We start from the raw sequence: 18730 nt of genomic DNA on the forward strand, positions 1-18730 counted from the left end.
AAAAAATGTACAAATTTTTTCTCGTAACTAAAAATACACGCGATGTTTGTTGCAGGAGGGGGAGAAAAATCCAAAAATCCTTAAAAAATCGGTCACGTGATTAATTTCAGAAAAACATAGAAAAAAGTACAATTTTTTTCCGTAACTAAAAATACATGCGATCTTTGTTGGGGGGGGGGGAGGAAAATCCAAAAATCCTTAAAAAAAATCGGTCACGTGATTTATTTCAGAAAAAATTTTTTTCCGTAACTAAAATACATGCGATGTTTGTTGGGGGGGAGGGAAGAAAATCCAAAAATCCTTGAAAATCGGTCACGTGATTAATTTTAGAATAAAAAAAGTATAATTTTTTCTCGTAACTAAAAATAAAAGTGGGAGGAGGGGAGGAAAATCCAAAAATCCTTAAAAAAATCGGTCACGTGATTAATTTTAGAAAAAATAAAAAAATGTACAATTTTTTCTCGTAACTAAAAATACACGCGATGTTTGTGGGGGAGGGGGAGGTAGGAGGGAGGGGGAGGAGAGGGAAGAAAATCAAAAATCCTTGAAAATTGGTCACGTGATTAATTTCAGAAAAAATAAAAATCCAAAAATCCGGCCGGGAATTTTTCAAAAACTTTTTTCCAAAACAATCGCACTGCGTTAGCTACGTAGAGCTGCTGAAAAATCGGAGCGCGTAAGCGCCGCGTCGCAGTCTAACTAATAAACATTGGTGCGGACCCATAAGAATGTAAACAAATTTTACTTATTATCAAAATCTCTAAAAAAATCTGATAATTGGATGTGCATATGTCTAATGAAAATTTTAGACTTACAAATGGCATTCATTTTCACTTTTTTATTGGATCTCCAAACTGTTAGAACTGCCTTGTCAAAACTTTATACAGTTCTTCATTTCGTCAATTAAAATGAAATGTTTTTTGAATCATTCAAATCGGACGCTACGTTGTCTTAAAAACTGAGTTACCGTTTTTGGCACTTTTTGCTCCGTATCTCCGAAATGGCTGGACCTGCCTTTGATAAAAACGAATCAGCACATCTCCTTATTAATAGAATGTTTTTTGAGTTATTCAAATCGCACACACACATCAATGTTTTTTAAGGTATGCCAAAATATTCAGAAACCTCTGATACGTAAAGATATATAAAAATTTTCATTTTCAATTTTTTTTGCGATTACTATAACTTACCCTAGGGGAAGTTAATAAAAAAAATAATTTATCAAAATCTTTGGAATGTATTATCAACATAACAATTAACAATCATTACTCATCAATCAATTTCAATCAATTTTAATGAGTATAACCAAATTATTATTATTACTTAAGCACCTATCTGTATCTGTATGTTCCACTTCAGCAGACCTTAATATTCCTAAAAGCCTTGTCAGCCAATTTCAACGAAACATAATTGTACAATTGTTTCACTCTCAACCTCGACCAGACCAAGTAATTGTCCAGTCCGATGATCGAAGCTGCATGAAGAGCCGCTGCTTCTGGATACAAAACCGTGGCACATCCCAAACCCGAAGGAAGATTCAAACTGGACCAGACGTCTTGGCTCGAGTTGGCAGATGTTACTGGTGGACAGTTTATTACTGGGTAGCTGGTGTTGCCGGAGAGGACTGGACCGAGACCATTGGATCTGGGAAAAAAAGATAATGTTAAAAATAAAAGTACGTTGAAGATTTGCTATTATTGGTGCAACTGTTTCATTTTTTTAATGTTTTAGTAGAATAAAAAATGCTTTTTTTTTAATTTTTGAACTGTAAATGGCTGATAAGTAATCTTCTGGAAAGAATTGTATATGGTAACACCATTACTTTTGTTCACACTAGGCAACACTGCTGCTGCAGTATTATTATCAGTAGCAGCAGTAACTAGCATTCAATAGATAGATTTTGGGATTCTAACTGTTCAGGTCGATAGTAACTTTTATCAGTGAATCGATATCATTGTGATTTCCGTACTCCGCTACAATTATTCGGAAAATAAATTGAATTGAATTAAAATAGTGTTTAATTTATTAAACAAGTTCTGCAAGACATACAGTCTACGAATTTTTTGGAAAATACTTCCATCTTCAAATAGGACAAATTTTGAAATAACTTTCGTGAGACTTTGCGCATATTTTATTTATAAGGGTAAAGAGCATCTGTAGAATCCAATAAAGCACTTTTTTGTGAAAATGCTATAAAAAAAACGACTAAATATTTTCTCAAATTTCTTTTATTATCTTTCCGAATAATAGTGGAAACTAGTGGCATCTTAATGGCATCATGTCTTAAGGCAAATTGCTGGAACTTTCCGTACCGTAAAGTGAATTTGATCTCAAAAAAGAAAAAAAATTTTTTTGAAAATTTTGAATATTTTTAAACATTTTTAAAAATTTTGAAAGTATTTAAGGAACTTGAATATTGAAAAAAAATAGGACTAGTGGGGTGTATGGCATCGTGCCTTAAGGCAAATTGCTGGAACTTCCCGTACCGTAACGAAATATGTTTGAGGAATATTAAATGTTTTCAAATAGATTATTAGAAATATTGTAACATTGTCTGATATTTATAAGAATTATATAAACTGAATTGCAAAGTTGAAATTATTTGTTTAAAGTATATTAGAACTATAGTCAGAATTAAAAATAAAATCTGAATTATTTTCGATATACAAAAAAAAACTAAGAAAAAAAAAATATATACAATTTTTTCCCAAAATTAATTATTTTGTTAAGACAAGCAGAAAGTTCTTTGAATCATTTAAATCGGACGCTTAGTTCTCTCAAAAACTGCCATTTTTTACATATTTAGCTCCGTATCTTCGAAATGGCCGGGCCTGCCTTTGCCAAAAACTAATAAACACTTCTCCCAATCATTACTAATTGAATGTTGTTTAGATCATTCAAATCGGATACTCCGTTCTCTCAAAAAGTCGATTTCTATTTTCTGCACTCTTTGCTCCGTATCTCCGGAACGGCTGGACCTGCCTTCGCCAAAAACTAATCAGCTCTTTTCCCTATCAATAGAAATCGAATGTTTTTTGAATCATTCAAATCGGTTGATCTGTGCGTCCGAAAACGTGACTGGAAATTTGTATTCATACATACAAATACACACACACACATATCCATTTTTTCTGAGGTATGCCAAAACGTTCAGAAACCTTCAAAACGTCGAGAAATGTAAAAAATTTGAATTTCGATTTTCGGCCCATTACAATAACTTACCCTACGGGAAGTTAAAAATAGTGATATTTTGTGAAAACTTGGATTTTTTTTTTCAAAACTTACATGGATTTTTTTTTGAAAACTTGATTGGATTTTTTTTTTTTGAAAACTTACTTGGATTTTTTTTTGAAAACTTACTTGGATTTTTTTTTGAAAACTTACTTGGATTTTTTTTTGAAAACTTACTTGGATTTTTTTTGAAAACTTACTTGGAATTGTTTTTTGAAAACTTACTTGGATTTTTTTTAAAAACTTACTTGGAAATTTCGTGAAAAAAACTTGGGAATTTCATGAAAAAAGCTTGGACATTTTGTCAAAGCTTGGACATTTTGTCAAAATAATTCAAATCGGTTGATCCGTGCGCCCGAAATCGGCGACTAAAAATTGAATCCAAAATTGTATAATTTTTTATTCACCTGCCAGCTACAGCAATGAAAACTAATTTGCTAGCAACTCCTTCGTAGTTTCTCAAAATCTGCAAAGTTTCCTTGGTGCCCTTGTGCGCTGACGTCACTCGAACCTACAATTAAAAATACAAATAATAACTACTTACTGGTGTATGGCATCGTGCCTTATGGCAAATTGCTGGAACTTCCCGTACCGTAACGAAATGCTCGAGCAATATTAAATGTTTTCAAATAATTATTATAAATAAATAATGTAACATTGTCTAATATTTATAAGAATTATATATAAACTGAATTGCAAAGTAGAAAATATTTGTTTAAAGTAAGTAAGTGAGTTTTAGAACTTCAACCAGATTTAAATCTAAATTTTCAAAAATATTTCAATTACCATCATATGTGCCCATAATTATGAAAGTGGTCTAAATCAAAATTAAAAAAAAAATGAGTTTATCAGTTATTTCATACCACATTAGTTTAAACTAAATGTATTCAATGTAATTTTTACGAAATTGTCAAAAATGAACCATTAGATAGTGGTTGTAATTTCAACATTATATGGAATTCATTTAGTGTTAATTAGGAAAGTGGTCTCTAAGTCAAAAATTTTTGGTGTCAGGTCATTCCTTTCTACCGAATGATCGTGATTTTGGGTTGATAGAAATCAAAATAAAAAAAGCAAATTACTTATACATCCCTGAGCATTATTATGAATTGATAGAAAAGTGCAGATGAAGCAATACATTTTCGATAAAGCGAATGTCGCAGCCGGATTTTATTTCAACGAAATCATTAGAAGATACAATAACAAGAATAGTAAAAAATACCGCGGGCGAATCTGTCTCTTGGCTACAAATTCTATGGATGAGATTCTTGAAAAATGAACCTTATAAAAAATTTTATGTTTTATAAAACTTCTTTAGATGATTCTACACTTCACGTTTTGGATTTTTCACCTAAAAGAGAAAGACCAAAAATATACGGAAAGATTAAATTACTTCCATTATACACCAGCATTAGACCAGTATCGGAAGAAAAACATGAAGATATTATGAGTTTACTACCGTACATCCCTCCAGTTTTTCAGGAACATTTTAAGAATCTAAAATACTCGAAATAATGATAAAAATGGATGACCGTTTAAAAATAATTAATAAATGCTCACGAAGTATTTCAATAAAATTATTGTTTCAAATAAAACTCAAAGTTCTTTATTGCTTTGAGTCATTTATAGGACATTCAGATAATTTTGAAAATGGTCTAAGTCAATTCAAACTTTAAAAACAATATTATCACACACAAAATTTCATATTCATAATAAATTTCCATTAATTAAGACTAATAAAATTGAAAATTAAAATGTCGCATCGTGTAAAAATATTTTTTAATTCATTCAAATGCAAATCATTGAATATCTCGAAACAAGAAATATATGACTTAGACCACTTTCATAATTATGGGCACATATGTCCTTTACCTCAACCAGCAACCCAAAGTCCCTGCACTGCTTAGCGATCTTCTCGCAGTGTTCCTTATCCGAAGGACTTCCCATCAGGATGACGACCAGAGCATCGTTCTTAGGCACCAGATGATCGAGCTGATCTCTGACCCATTCGAAATTGTGCTTGACAGTGTCCAGATCGCTCTGGGTGACCTGCGTCAGATTTCTGTAGACTTGTTTGTCGACCATGAGGCGTTTGTCGCCTGCTGGCCAAAGGCGCCAACTGTCCGAGTCGATGACGTCGGCTACCAGGAGTTGACCTGAGGGTAAAGGATAGATATGAAAATACAAAGTCACGATGTATCCTATTTTTTAACTTTCGAAAGAGAAGTTTATGTTTCTATCGAAAAATCCGATTTGCTAATTTTATGTTTTCTCGACGTTTCAAGCCATTCTGAATCGAATGAGACCAAATTTCGACCGAAATTATGTGTGTGTGTGTGTGTGCGTAAACAGATTTTTTGCCGTAAATCAACGATTTCTAAGAAACGGCTGCACCAATTTCAAAAATTTAAAAGCCATTCGATGCAACTCGATGAGGAAAAATATTTCACAGCTAAGTAATACTCAGTTATCGTCAAAAATTGCTGTATTTGTAAGATGTCACATATAATCAGTAACAAATAGATATTTATAATATGAAGGGGATGGTACCACTGTATTTCTTGAACTCAAAATTAAGATATTCAAAAATGTCATAAAAACTGTTGGCTTTTAGTAAATTAATCAAAACGTTGTGGAATGTATGATTGACTGAATAGTTGAATACCAAAACCATGAATTGAATTAAAAGTAATATTAAGCTTAAAAATCGATCCTTTGATAGTTCTATTCCTTGTGACATTGTGGGAATTAGACATGGAAGATAAATTAAAGTACTGGGGATTATTTTTGATAAAGAGAAGTGTAATAAGTAGGAATATGTTAGGAACGGTAAGAATGTTATACTTCTGAAAAATATTTCTACAACTTGTCATCGAGTTAAGAGAGAACATGATTCTTAATGTTCTTTTTCTGAAGCTTGAAAACATGTTTTAAGGATGCTGAAAAAACCCAAAATTGAATGCCGTAGACCAAATGCGAGTAGAAGTTGGAGTAATAGATAGAAAGAAGACAATTTAAACTAATTTTAGATTTAAGCACTCTTAACATGAAACAAGTTCTGGAAAGTTTAGGTATTAATGACGAATAAATATGATTATCCCAATTTAAATTTTTTTGAATTTGATTTCCTAGGAATTTAGAAACGGCAGAAAATTTGAAGAGGACATCATTAATAATTAGAGAATTGATTTCGTTATTAACACCTATTGACTGTTCGAAACGACATTATTTTAGTTTTAACGCTATTAAGTAAAAGGTTATTAGAGTTGAACCAATTAGAAACTGCAATCATTGATTAAATAGTTTAAAACTTGTATCGTTGGCAAAAACAATAAATTTGCAAAGATCGGTGCAATTTGGCAAATCATTAATATAAATTAAGAATAAAAAGGGATCAGGAATAGAGCCTTGTGGGACGCCGGTTTTATATTTAACTTATTAGATATTACTGTGGAGTCTTGATCATCAAGATAAACTGAAAGTCACAATCTAAACGTCCTTGCAAATATATTTGCACTAGGTTGATACTGTGTGATAGGTTGGGACTGTGCCTAGACCGGCTTTTTTTTACAATTATTTCACAAAATTAAAAAAAAGTGCTTCTGTAAAGTCACATTCTAAACGAACTTGCAGATATATTTGTACAGGTTGTAACTTAGACTGTGCACATGCTCTTTTTTTAATTTCTTCAAAATCGTTTGTTTAAAAACTAGTATAGTAGCACTTAGTGCTATATAAAAAAATTATCTATTTCAAAGAATTAGGTGTAAGTGGCATTCAGGCTTGAGGCAGGTTGCATGAACTTACCGAAATGTTTTATAGTTCACTTAATCAGCCGAAATTGAGACTTAGATATTTAGATGCCAAAAATTAGTCAACTGTTTATATCGAAAATGAAGTTACCGTTTTCAATTAAATCTAAATATTGCGATTTTCAATTAATATCTCTCAAACACATTTATGAACTCTGTAATTATGTCCTTAAATTGTATAATTGGGCCAAATTATATGATTAATTTATATAATTCAATCAATTTGTAGGACTGTTTAGAGCATGTACTCGACGATTTTTATAATTATTTTTTTATAAGATACCATAGTCTTCTAGATCATACTAAAATATTACGGCCCTACGACAACTTGTTTAACTTTTAAAATTCGTCAAAGTTTGCAAAAATTAGTATCGTTTTTTGGCATTTGTCAAAATTAGACCTTTCATCGACGTTTGCTCAAAAACGCCTGAACCGATTTTAGCAATTTAAAAGCCATTTAATTTATCACGATGACGATTATTGTTTCTCTGTTTCGTGCGACGATCGGCAGAGCCGTTTCTTTGAAATTTGGAAAAAAGTCTTAAACTTTTCGACCACATTTAGGCTCATACTACCGAATCGATTTAAAAAAAACTGTTCGAAAGATATTAGTTGGGAATGATACTGATTAGTTTTAGGTGAAAATCTACCGAGTTTTCTTGTAATTAACTGTTGAAAAAAAAATTTAGGCCGATTTTTATGGAACTCTTTTTGGCGATATATATCATGGTCTTATAGAACTTACTGAAATATTACGGCCTTACGACAAGTAGTTTTATTTTAAAAATTAATCAAAGTTTGAGAAAATGATTTACTTGGTATAACCATAGATTAATGGTCTTAATCAACATATTAAACCATTAAAGTTCTACGAAAACTGGTTCAATTATAAAAATAGTTGATTTTTCAAAATTTCCTTTTGAAAATACTCCGATTTAACGTGTTCGTTCGTTTTCAATAATGTGTAATAAATCCACTCGGAATACTTTTAATCACTCATAAATTAATTTGGCAAAATACCAATACCAACTAGTTTATTATTGCGTTATCTTACCATCTACGTCAACGCCAAATTCAATTTTCATATCGATCAATGCACAATTTCGGAGAGCCCACGCCTTTTCCAAAATTTCAAAAACCAGGATGGTGGTCTCTCGCATGATGTCGACTTCATCTTGACCTGTAAAACAATATATTATTATTACTAATTATCAATAAAAAAAATAGATACGATTATATTAACACGTATCAACGAGAACCACATGACATCTCGTTACAACATTTCACAATGATATTTTGAACGGATTTGAACTCGTGACCCCGGTAAATTAAATATATTAATAAGAAATGCCATTAATTTACGAGATGAGATTAGATAACACGTTTTTATCAATTCAAAAATGTCAGTTGCGATAGGATGATGAATTTTATGTTACTAGATTAAAGACTAGCGTCAAGGACGATCAGCCGAACCGTTTCTTTCTAAACAAAATTATATTACTAGACTTACCTATGAGTAATCCATTCAATTTGAATTTGGCAGCGACTATTTGCTCCTCCGACCATTGGGGATCGTGGTTGGCATCATCTTTGAAAAAGGTTTCCTGAAAACGACAAAAAAAATCTATAACAAAATGTCAAAATTAATCAACTTTTTTTAACTTCCCGAAGGATAAGTTATAGTAATCGCAAAAAAATCAAAAATGAAAATGTTTGCATATCTTTACGTTTCAGCAGTTTCTGAACATTTTGACATACATTGAAAGTATATGTGTATGTGTTTGTTCGGATACAAATATTCGTCTACGTTTTCCAAAACACGGTTTAACCGATTTGAATGATTCAAAACACATTCGATTCCTATTGTTTTTTAACAAGGCAGGTCCAGCCGTTTCGATATTTCGTCTCTATGCAGCTAAAGCAGCGGGATTGCTTTAAAAAAAGTTAAAAACTTCCAAAATATATAAAATATATATTTTTTTCAAAAAGGTCAAAGTTGAAAAAAAAGTTTAATCTTTTTTAAAAAAATAATAATTTTTGGCACGGAAATTTTCAGCAACTTGCCTTGAAGCACAATGCCATACACAACTAGTATATAGTTTTTTTTGCATCTCCAAAACTGCTGGAAATGTCTTCTCAAAAATGCAACCAATTTGTGATTTCATCAATAAAAGTAATGGTTTTTGAATCATTCTAATCAGATGCTTGCTCTGTTTTCTCAAAAACTAAATTGTCATTTTTTGCTCATTTTGCTCCGTATCTCCAAAACAACTGGACCTGCCTTGAACAAAAACTAATCAGCACGTCTCCCCATCAATAGAAACCGAATGTTTTTTGAATCATTCTAATCGGTTGATCCGGGCTCCCATAATCGTCGACAAAAGTTTGTAATATTGTAATAGAGTGTAAAATTAATTTAATTCATCAAAATCGATCTTGAACTTGATACATATTGTGAGATCTTATAAATATGGTTTGTGGGCGCACTTATATAATTTTTTTATTATAGATAATTATCTAGAAAACTTAGATACCCAATATATTAGAAGAATTTTTGGATAATTACTTTATCTTAATTTTGATCTAATACAATACTGTTGTGAAATTAATTTTCATTCATCAAAATCGATCATAAACTTGATACATATTGTGAGATCTTATAAATATGGTTTGTGGGCGCACTTATATAATTTTTTTATTATAGATAATTATCTAGAAAACTTAGATACACAATATATTAGAAGAATTTTTAGGTAATTACTTTATCTTGAAATTGGTCTAACAAAATAGTGTTGTAAAATTAATTTTCATTCATCAAAATCGATCTTAAACTCGATACATATTGTAAGTTCTAACAAATATGGTTTGTGGGGCACTTATATACTTTTTTAATTATAGATAATTATCTAGCAAACTTAGATACACAATATATTAGAAGAAATTTTGGATAATTACTTTATCTTAATTTTGGTCTAATATAATAGTGTTGTGAAATTAATTTTCATTCACCAAAATCGATCTTAAACTTGATACATATTGTGAGTTCTAATAAATATGGTTAGTGGGCGCACTTATATCCTTTTTTAATTATAGATAATTATCTAGCAAACTTAGATACACAATATATTAAAATAATTTTTGGATAATTACTTTATCCTAATTTTGGTCTAATATAATAATGTTGTGAAATTATTTTCATTCATCAAAATCGACCTTAAACTTGATACATATTGTGATACATAATTTTCAAACTACATGAGACAATTTCTTTATAATGGTTACAATTTATTTTTTACCGTTGAATTCTGGGTTACGCGGTTTATATATAGGTCTAGGTCTAGCTGTTTCGGAGATACGCGACAAAAAGTGCCAAAAATGGTAATTCAATTTTTGAAAGAACAGAGTGTCCGATTTGAATGATTCAAAAAACATTTTATTTCTACTGAAGTGAAAAACTGATGAAATTTTTGGAAAGGCAAGTCTAGCGGTTTCGGAAATCCAATAAAAAAATGAAAGAAAAAATGCCATTAGACATATGTTCATCAAATTATCACATATTTTATATTTATTTTAATAATAAGTATAAATTTTGTTTACATTCCTATGGGTTCCGTACCAACGTTTATCCGTTAGATGCCGACGCGGCGCTTACGCGCTTTGACATTTCGTCTCTATTCTATACGATTGCTTTGAAAAAAAGTTCAGAATTTCCAAAATATTTCAAAATAAATTTTTCTTCAAAAATGTTTTTTCATTTTTTCAAAAAAAAGTTATTTTTTTCAAAAATTTATATTTTCTCAAAAAATCCTTCAGGCACGATGCCATGCGCCCCACTAGTTTTTGTATTTCAATGGGTTCCGTACCAATGTTTATCCGTTATTCTGCGACGCGGCGCTCACGCGCTTCCATATTTTCGTTTGTACGTAGCTAACGTATCGAGATTGCTTTGAAAAAAAGTTAAAAAATTTCCTAAATATTTCAAAGTATAAAAAAATTAAAATTTTTCAAAAGCGTTAATATTTTTCAAATACTTTAAAAATCTCAAAAATCAATTTTTTCAAAGTTCTATAAAAAAATTGAATCTTCGATATTTCGTCTCCAGGTAGCTAAAGCAGTACGATTTGAAAAAAGTCAAAATTTCCACAATATATCAAAATAATAAAACTTTTTTTTTTCAAGAAGTCTTTTTTCCAAAAAGTCATTTTTTTTCAAAAATTTATAGTTTCTCAAAAATCTAATATTTTCAAAGTAAATTTATTTCAAAAATGTTAATATTTTTTAAAAACTTCTAATTTTGATACGGGAAGTACCAGCAATTTGCCTTAAGGCACAATGCCATGCACAAGTTTCTAATGTATACCAAAATGTTCAGAAACCTTTGAAACGTAAAAATATGCAAACATTTTCATTATCAATATCCTTACCTGTTTCACAGGACAGAACCTGGTGCCTTCCGTGACACCAGGATGTCGTTTCAGGAAAGATCCAGTAGCCAGCCTTCTCGTGACCCATTCAATAGGCACCATGGCACATTTTCTTGCAATAAAAGCAGTGTCTGATGCCTGTTTCACGAAGGCAGTTTTCAAACCTGCAAAGAAATAATAGATTCATGTGAAAAGGACTCTACTGACCAGCAAACTAATAAAACTTCTATATATAAAAATGAATCGCAAAATGCGTTAGTAAGCGCATAACTCAACAACGCCTAGACCAATTTGGACAATTCTTTTTTTAAAATGTTCGTTGAAGTTCAAGGATGGTTATTATGACGAGAAAAGTTGAATAATTGCCGGGGAAACCCTAAAAACAGCCCTTTTGTCTTTCTCATACAAACGTTTTCTAACTAAAACGTGTAATCAATTTGAGCTTTGTTGCTATTATATAAAGTTCATATTAAATTACAAGCAATCACTATATACTCGTTCTAAATTATTATGCGGATTTTGATAAATCTTTCTGAAGTTTGTTAAGGAAATTTTCTAGGATGTATGTGATCATACATTACTGGGATGTATGTACAATATTGTAGAAATAAATGGAAAAAATTGTAAAAAATGACATGTCATTGTTTGCATTGAAAACAAATGAAAACTATCTTCTGCCAAAAATTTCAATTTATTTGTGAACCTAGACAATATTAGAATTTGCATAATAAATTTATGATTGTGAATAAGAAAAATGTAATGTCTAAATTATTATTGTCAAAAAGCAGTTGAGATGTGCCAGAAATTAAAATAATATGAAATATAGTATATGTATGGCAGATTGAATGATACACATATGAACAGGAAATGACAAATTAATTCACTTAAAATATGAAATTAAGTATTAATCGGGGCCGGGAAAGTAAAGATGAATACATAAAATTCGGCCCTTACGATATCGAATAAGAGAAGTTTCAGATGCAATTTTGGATATCTTAAATAATAAAAAATAAATTAATTTAGTCCAACATTAAGTACCAGTGTTATGTTATGGTTATGGTTATGTTATACCGTTTAGAAGACTTCAATTTCCAATATAGTGCGAGAAATGAGACTAATCATTTTATTTAAAGCAGTTCTACATTTAACATCGCTCATATTATAAATGTATATGCATTTTGGCGTAAGAGTAATTTAAAAACCAATAATTATTATTTTTAGGTAAACGGTAAATATTAGTTATTATATTAAAAAATTGTAGACGTGGGTGCAGGACAACGTCTGTCGGGTCATCTAGTTATTATATAAATGAGTATAAAGGTTGACACTGATAAATGTGTGCCTCGCGAGTGTTACAATATTACTAATAAACATTATTCAAAATTGTTACACGGTGTATACATTTTCACTTAAATGCCATCTCGTACAGTCGCAAAAAAGTTTTACTTCAATCGCGTGTAAACCTTACGCGCACTCTTTTTTTTGTCGTTATCCTTGGCCACAAGATAATTCATATGCTTTTTAATATTAATCTAGAATATCTACGAAGACTCTACTGATGAGCCAATCAAATATCAATCTACAAGGATCAAAAGGACTCTAATGACGAGCAAATTGAAATATAAAAATCTAGAATACAACAAAAAAATTCTACTTCTAATCTTATATATTCAATAAGTAAATAGTTAAAATTGTATAATTATCAATAAAATATTGTGAATTTTATATCGAATGAAAAAACAACTACTGAGCTGTTTTTTCCAACATGCCCTTGTAGTATACAATGTCCCTTTTCGGCTGACTATTGTAAATTCATGAAATTTATTGAATGTCCTTTACTGGACAGTTGTAAATAAAAAGAGATAATAATAATAAAAAACTAGTGGGGTGGGTGGCATCGTGCCTTAAGGCAAATAGCTGGAACTTCCCGTACCGTAACGAAATGTTCGAGGAATACTGAATGTTTTCAAATAGATTATTATAAATATTGTAACATTGTCTAATATTTATAAGAATTATATAAACTGAATTGCAAAGTTGAAATTATTTGTTTGAACAAAAAACTAAAAAAAAAAAAAAAAAAAAAATCGAACAAAAATTTTTTTTTCCAAAATCAATTATTTTGTTAAGACAAGCAGAAAGTTTTTTGAATCATTCAAATCGGACGCTTAGTTCTCTCAAAAACTGCCATTTTTTACATATTTAGCTCCGTATCTCCGAAATGGCTGGGCCTGCCTTTGCCAAAAACTAATAACCCTTCTCACAATCATTACTAATTGAATGTTTTTTAGATCATTCAAATCGGATGCTCCGTTCTCTCAAAAATTCGATTTCTATTTTCCGCACTCTTTGCTCCGTATCTCCGAAACGGCTGGACCTGCCTTTGCCAAAAACTAATCAGCTCTTTTCCCTATCAATAGGAATCGGATGTTTTTTGAACCATTCAAATCGGTTGATCCGTGCGCCCTAAAACGTGACTGGAAATTTGTATCCACACATACATACACACACACACACATACACACACACACACATCCATTTTTTCTGAGGTATGCCAAAACGTTCAGAAACCTTCAAAACGTCGAGAAATGTAAAAATTTTCAATTCCGATTTTCGGCCCATTACAATAACTTACCCTACGGGAAGTTAAAAATCATTATTACCTGCACTGTTGAGAATAGAGAACACCTTGGCAGTAGTCTGGTTACTGATGGCGGCCTTTCCGACCAGATCGTGAGCCTTGACACCATCTCCTGCGGTGATTCGATCTTTATTGAGCAGGAGACACAAGTCGTTATGGGCTGGTGCCAAATCGAAGACCTTCTTAGTTTTGCCCTCGATTATCACGGGGCCCAACTTGTAACCACCGACTGTAAGGAAAAAGATAAATGATACAGGAAATTGATACGGGGAAAAGAATGATGTGTTTTGAAATAAACTATAGTTGTAAGTGGCATTTTGGATTTAGGCAAATTGCTGCAACTTTCCGTACCGTAATGAAATATTCGAAGAATAAAAATAATCATTCAACAAAAAAGTCTATGAATGAATATTATGAAAACTAGAATTTTCATTATTTGTTCCTTATCGAATGAGAAAACGTATTAGATTAGACGACGTTGTTTACATATGTTTGAATGAAATATGTATAAGCAAAACGAATTAAGCGGACTTATTGTTAGAATGAACATATTTTATTTCAAATGCATCGATTTTTCGTTCGCGAAATATATGCATTGAGTTAACAATTTGAAATAGTTTATGTACTATCAACTTAAAATTAATACAAACATGAAAATTAAAAAAAAAACTAGTTGGTATTGGTATTTTGCCTTGAGGCAAGTTACATGAACTTCCCGATATGTATAAATAATTGATTTAATCAATGAAAATAAATTAATTTATGAGTGATTAAAAGTATACCGTGTGGATTCATTACACTATCGTTATACCAAGTAAATCGTCTAATTTTAGTTTTAACAAACATCAAAAAAACTACTCATTTTCCCAAACTTGAATGATGAATTTTTAGAATCAAACTACTTGTCGTAAAGTCGTAGTTTTTCAGTAAGTTCTATAAGACCAGGATATATATCGCAAAAAAAGTTCCATAAAAATCGGCTTAAATTTTTTTTCAACAGTTAATTACACGAAAACGGCTCGGTAGATTTTCACCTAAAACTAATCAGTATCATTCCTAACTAATATCTTTCGAACAGTTTTTGATTTTTTTAAAATCGATTTGGTAGTATGAGCTTAAATGTGGACGAAAAGTTTAACACTTTTTTGCAAATTACAAAGAAACGGCTTGGCCGATCGTTGCACAAAACTGACAAACGACAGTCCTCATTGAGACACATCAAATGGTTTTTAAATTTTTGAAATCGGTCCAGTCGTTTTGGAGAAAACGTCGATTTACGGCAAAAAATCTGTTCACACACACACACATACTTTCTCCAAATTTGGTCTCATTCGATTCAGAATGGCTTGAAACGTCGAAAAAACAAGATTTTTTTATGAAAACATAAACTTCACCTTCGGGAAGTTAATAAAATTGTATTTGTTAAGCAGAAATTGAATAAAAATAAAGAAAAATAGTATTTACAAAATTCGAATATCTGAATTAAAGAAAATAAGAAGAATGAGGAATAGGATGATATCAGTAAAGATCAGACTTTGTAAATCACTTAAGATGTGATCAAAACTTCATGAGAAATTTAAAATTCAAATTAATTTCACTCAATCGAGCCCATTTAATTTTTTTGACTTCAAATATGATTTTTGGATTTTTTAGTTTGACATTTTCTAGACGTTTTCTCAAAAGCAGCTGCACCAATTTCAGAAGTTTAAAAGGCATTCGATATATTTCTTTAAAACCTCGCGTCGTTGATAATTAAAAATATTATATAATATTAAATTTTAAACAAATTCAATCTTGTACATGCATCATTCGCGCGCCAGTTTATTTACTAATAATACCGAATTAATATTCAAACGCGATTTTAGGGTAAACTAAGTTGCTGTAGGGCAATATGATAAAGGATAACATCATAGATAATTCAATTTTGCACAAACTTGCCAAATGCATCACTCATATTAATGATAATATGCCAACAAAATAAATCATAAAACCCAATTAAAATCTCTCATCATTAACAAACACCTAACCAAATAATTTGTATACAACAGAACACGTGCTCACCAAAAAAACATAACCTAACCACAAAAAATACAATCTGATTAGAATTATTTACGATTCCAATCAAACCTAACAATAAATCGTACAATCTAATTAGAATCACACTACAATCTGATTAGAATCTAATTAAAATCTAGTTAGAATCTAGTTACAATGCAATTATAACAATAAAACTAACCTTCTTTAGAATCTGCAGACATTTTGATTTCTGACTAGGTCTCTTCTGAGCACTATTTAATAATATATATATGTACGTATATTTGTAGAAATGTGTGCACCCAAAAATGTATTTAATATTGATGTTTCAAATAGTACAAAAGGTTTTATTCAAATAGGACGAACAGAATGGTTACAATTCCGAGGACGAAGTACGACTGTTTGTCAGAATCGCATACAGACAGAAAAGAGTTTGGACAAAGTTTGCTTTTTTTATTTGATTAGAATCTTGTATGTAACTTTAAACGTTCGTTCGATGGATAAAATATTAATATATATATAAATATATATATATATATATATATATAATTATTTCATAAAAGTTTTATTAAATTGACAATTTCCATCTGACAGTTAATTACCTTAGAATGTTTACCAAAGATTTTTGTCGTTCACAATTATTGACAAAAGTCTGCAGTGTGCGAAATACCTTAACTCTGATTGACGAATTTTGTGTATTGACTTGACGAGTGTGTTAATAAAACTTTTCACACAAATACTGCAGCGCACGCATATGTTGCGTGAGGCTGTTGACTTTTATCCTATTTTGGTACTTTTTTTTAATTTCCAGCCAACATGTCCAAAAATGGTTTTAATTTATATTGAAAAATTTAAAACATCTAGTACAAGGAAAAGTACAGGCAACAAAAGCTTAGCAGTGAATGTGTAATTTTTTTCATAGGGGGAGGCTCCAGAATACTATAGGAAAATACTCCGTGTATGTATTAGACGCGTCTTTATTATTTAATAATGTGTAATAAATAAAATCTGATATAGATATTTTATATTAGCAAAATTTTTGATAAAATTTAGTATTAAAATTTTCAACCTTGTTTCAACCAACCAAATCACATCTTCAATGGGAGGAGAATCTAGAATGCTATTTTTCGTCTTTCGTTTTTTCTTGAAACGATTTTAATGGAACTTAAATATGGAAATAGAGTTCCTAGTGTTATTGAGCTTACTAAAATATAGTAGGGTTGTGGTAGACCAGTGGTCTTTTTATAAAAAAAACTTAAAGTTTGAATAAATCGTCCGCGCTTCAAGAAAATACACCGTGTATGTGTTAGGCGTTTATTCTAACCATAGTAATACGGTAATCACTATATCAGTCAAATGTGTCTGACGCTAAAAAGTTCTCATAAACCATGTAAGACTTGTCTGACAAGTTGGCCTAAAAATTTTCTGGCTCGTCGTGAAAAATTTAAATATTGGGCCATAAGGTCATAAAATAAATATAAAAAAATGAAAGTTGTGAAATAAAATACTTAACACATTAATAGCCATGTCAGTCATACGTGCCTGACGCTAAAAAGTTCTACATGAGCCATGTTGCACATAAATGTCTGACAAATTGTCCTAAAAGTTAAAAGTCTTTTCGTGAAAAAAAGTTTTGACATAGGGCCATGTCAGCCATATAATTGCCATGTTAGTCGTATGTGTCTGACGCAAAAAAGTTACTCATAATGCATGTAGGACATATATGTCTGACAAATTAAACTGAAAGTTTTTGGGCATGTCGAGAAAAACATTTTTTATAGGACCACGTCAGTCATATAATTGCCATGTTAGTCGTATGTGTCTGACGCAAAGAAGTTACTCATAATGCATGTAGGACATGTATGTCTGACAAACTGATCTGAAAGTTTCTGGACATGTCAAGAAAAAAGTTTTAATATAGGGCTGTCAGTCATAATTGCCATGTATGACGTATGTGTTTGACGCAAAAAAGTTCTACATGAGCCATGTCAGACATATATGTAAATTCACCTAAAAAATTCCTAGCTTGTCGTGAAAAAAAGTTTTAATATAGGGTCATGTCAGTCACAGAATTGCCAGGTGAGTCGCATGTGTTTGACGCTTAAAAAGTTACTTGTTATACGTGTCAAACATGTATGTCTGACAAATTGATCTGAAAGTTTCCAGGTATCATGATACATGTCGGTTATATATGTCTGACAAATTGATCCGGAAGTTTTTTAAAAAAATATTAATTCAGGGCCATGTCAGTTATATATGTGTGACATAAAAAATATATATAAGAAAATAAAAAATCAAACACGTTAAACGCCATGACAGTCGTATGTGTCTGACGTCAAAAAGTAACACATCCATAGTGCCAGCCATATATATCTAACATATGCAATTTGGTAGGAAAAAAAGTTTTAATATAAAGCTGCGTCAGTCATATACGTCTGACATAAGAAATAGTGTTTGGCAAAACGATTCTTTGATATATTTTTAACTTAATTAAGTTACAATGGGCTATGTAAGAAACTAGTGCAAAATTTTAAGCAACTTCCTAAAGTTCTTTTTACAAACGTCGACCATTCTATTACCATTACCAT

At 30.8% G+C, this 18730-nt stretch overlaps 1 protein-coding gene across 1 annotated transcript; it reads right to left on the bottom strand.

Annotated features, from left to right (window-relative positions):
* Positions 1–1236: 1236 nt before the first annotated feature.
* Positions 1237–16555, bottom strand: LOC113373201 (multifunctional protein ADE2-like). Its single transcript, XM_026613511.1, has 8 exons — positions 16345–16555; positions 14131–14337; positions 11468–11631; positions 8554–8647; positions 8098–8223; positions 5104–5387; positions 3639–3742; positions 1237–1644 (listed from the first exon to the last, which is right to left on the bottom strand). Exons 1-8 carry the CDS (start codon positions 16364–16366, stop codon positions 1356–1358), a joined length of 1290 nt encoding a protein of 429 aa, XP_026469296.1. The 5' UTR covers positions 16367–16555; the 3' UTR covers positions 1237–1355.
* Between the last annotated feature and the right edge of the window lie 2175 nt (positions 16556–18730).

The sequence above is a fragment of the Ctenocephalides felis genome, unplaced genomic scaffold, assembly GCF_003426905.1.
Source record: "Ctenocephalides felis isolate EL2017-DRISC unplaced genomic scaffold, ASM342690v1 CF-g0.4_SCAFFOLD_00845, whole genome shotgun sequence".
NCBI lineage: Eukaryota > Metazoa > Arthropoda > Insecta > Siphonaptera > Pulicidae > Ctenocephalides > Ctenocephalides felis.

Coding starts and splice junctions, on each gene's coding strand:
- LOC113373201 (XM_026613511.1), bottom strand. CDS start 16,366: ATGTCTGCAGATTCTAAAGAAG. Junction 8,648..11,467: donor GGTTCTGTCCTGTGAAACAG/GTAAGGATATTG, acceptor TGTCGTTTTCAG/GAAACCTTTTTCAAAGATGA. Junction 1,645..3,638: donor TTCATTGCTGTAGCTGGCAG/GTGAATAAAAAA, acceptor TTTTTTTCCCAG/ATCCAATGGTCTCGGTCCAG.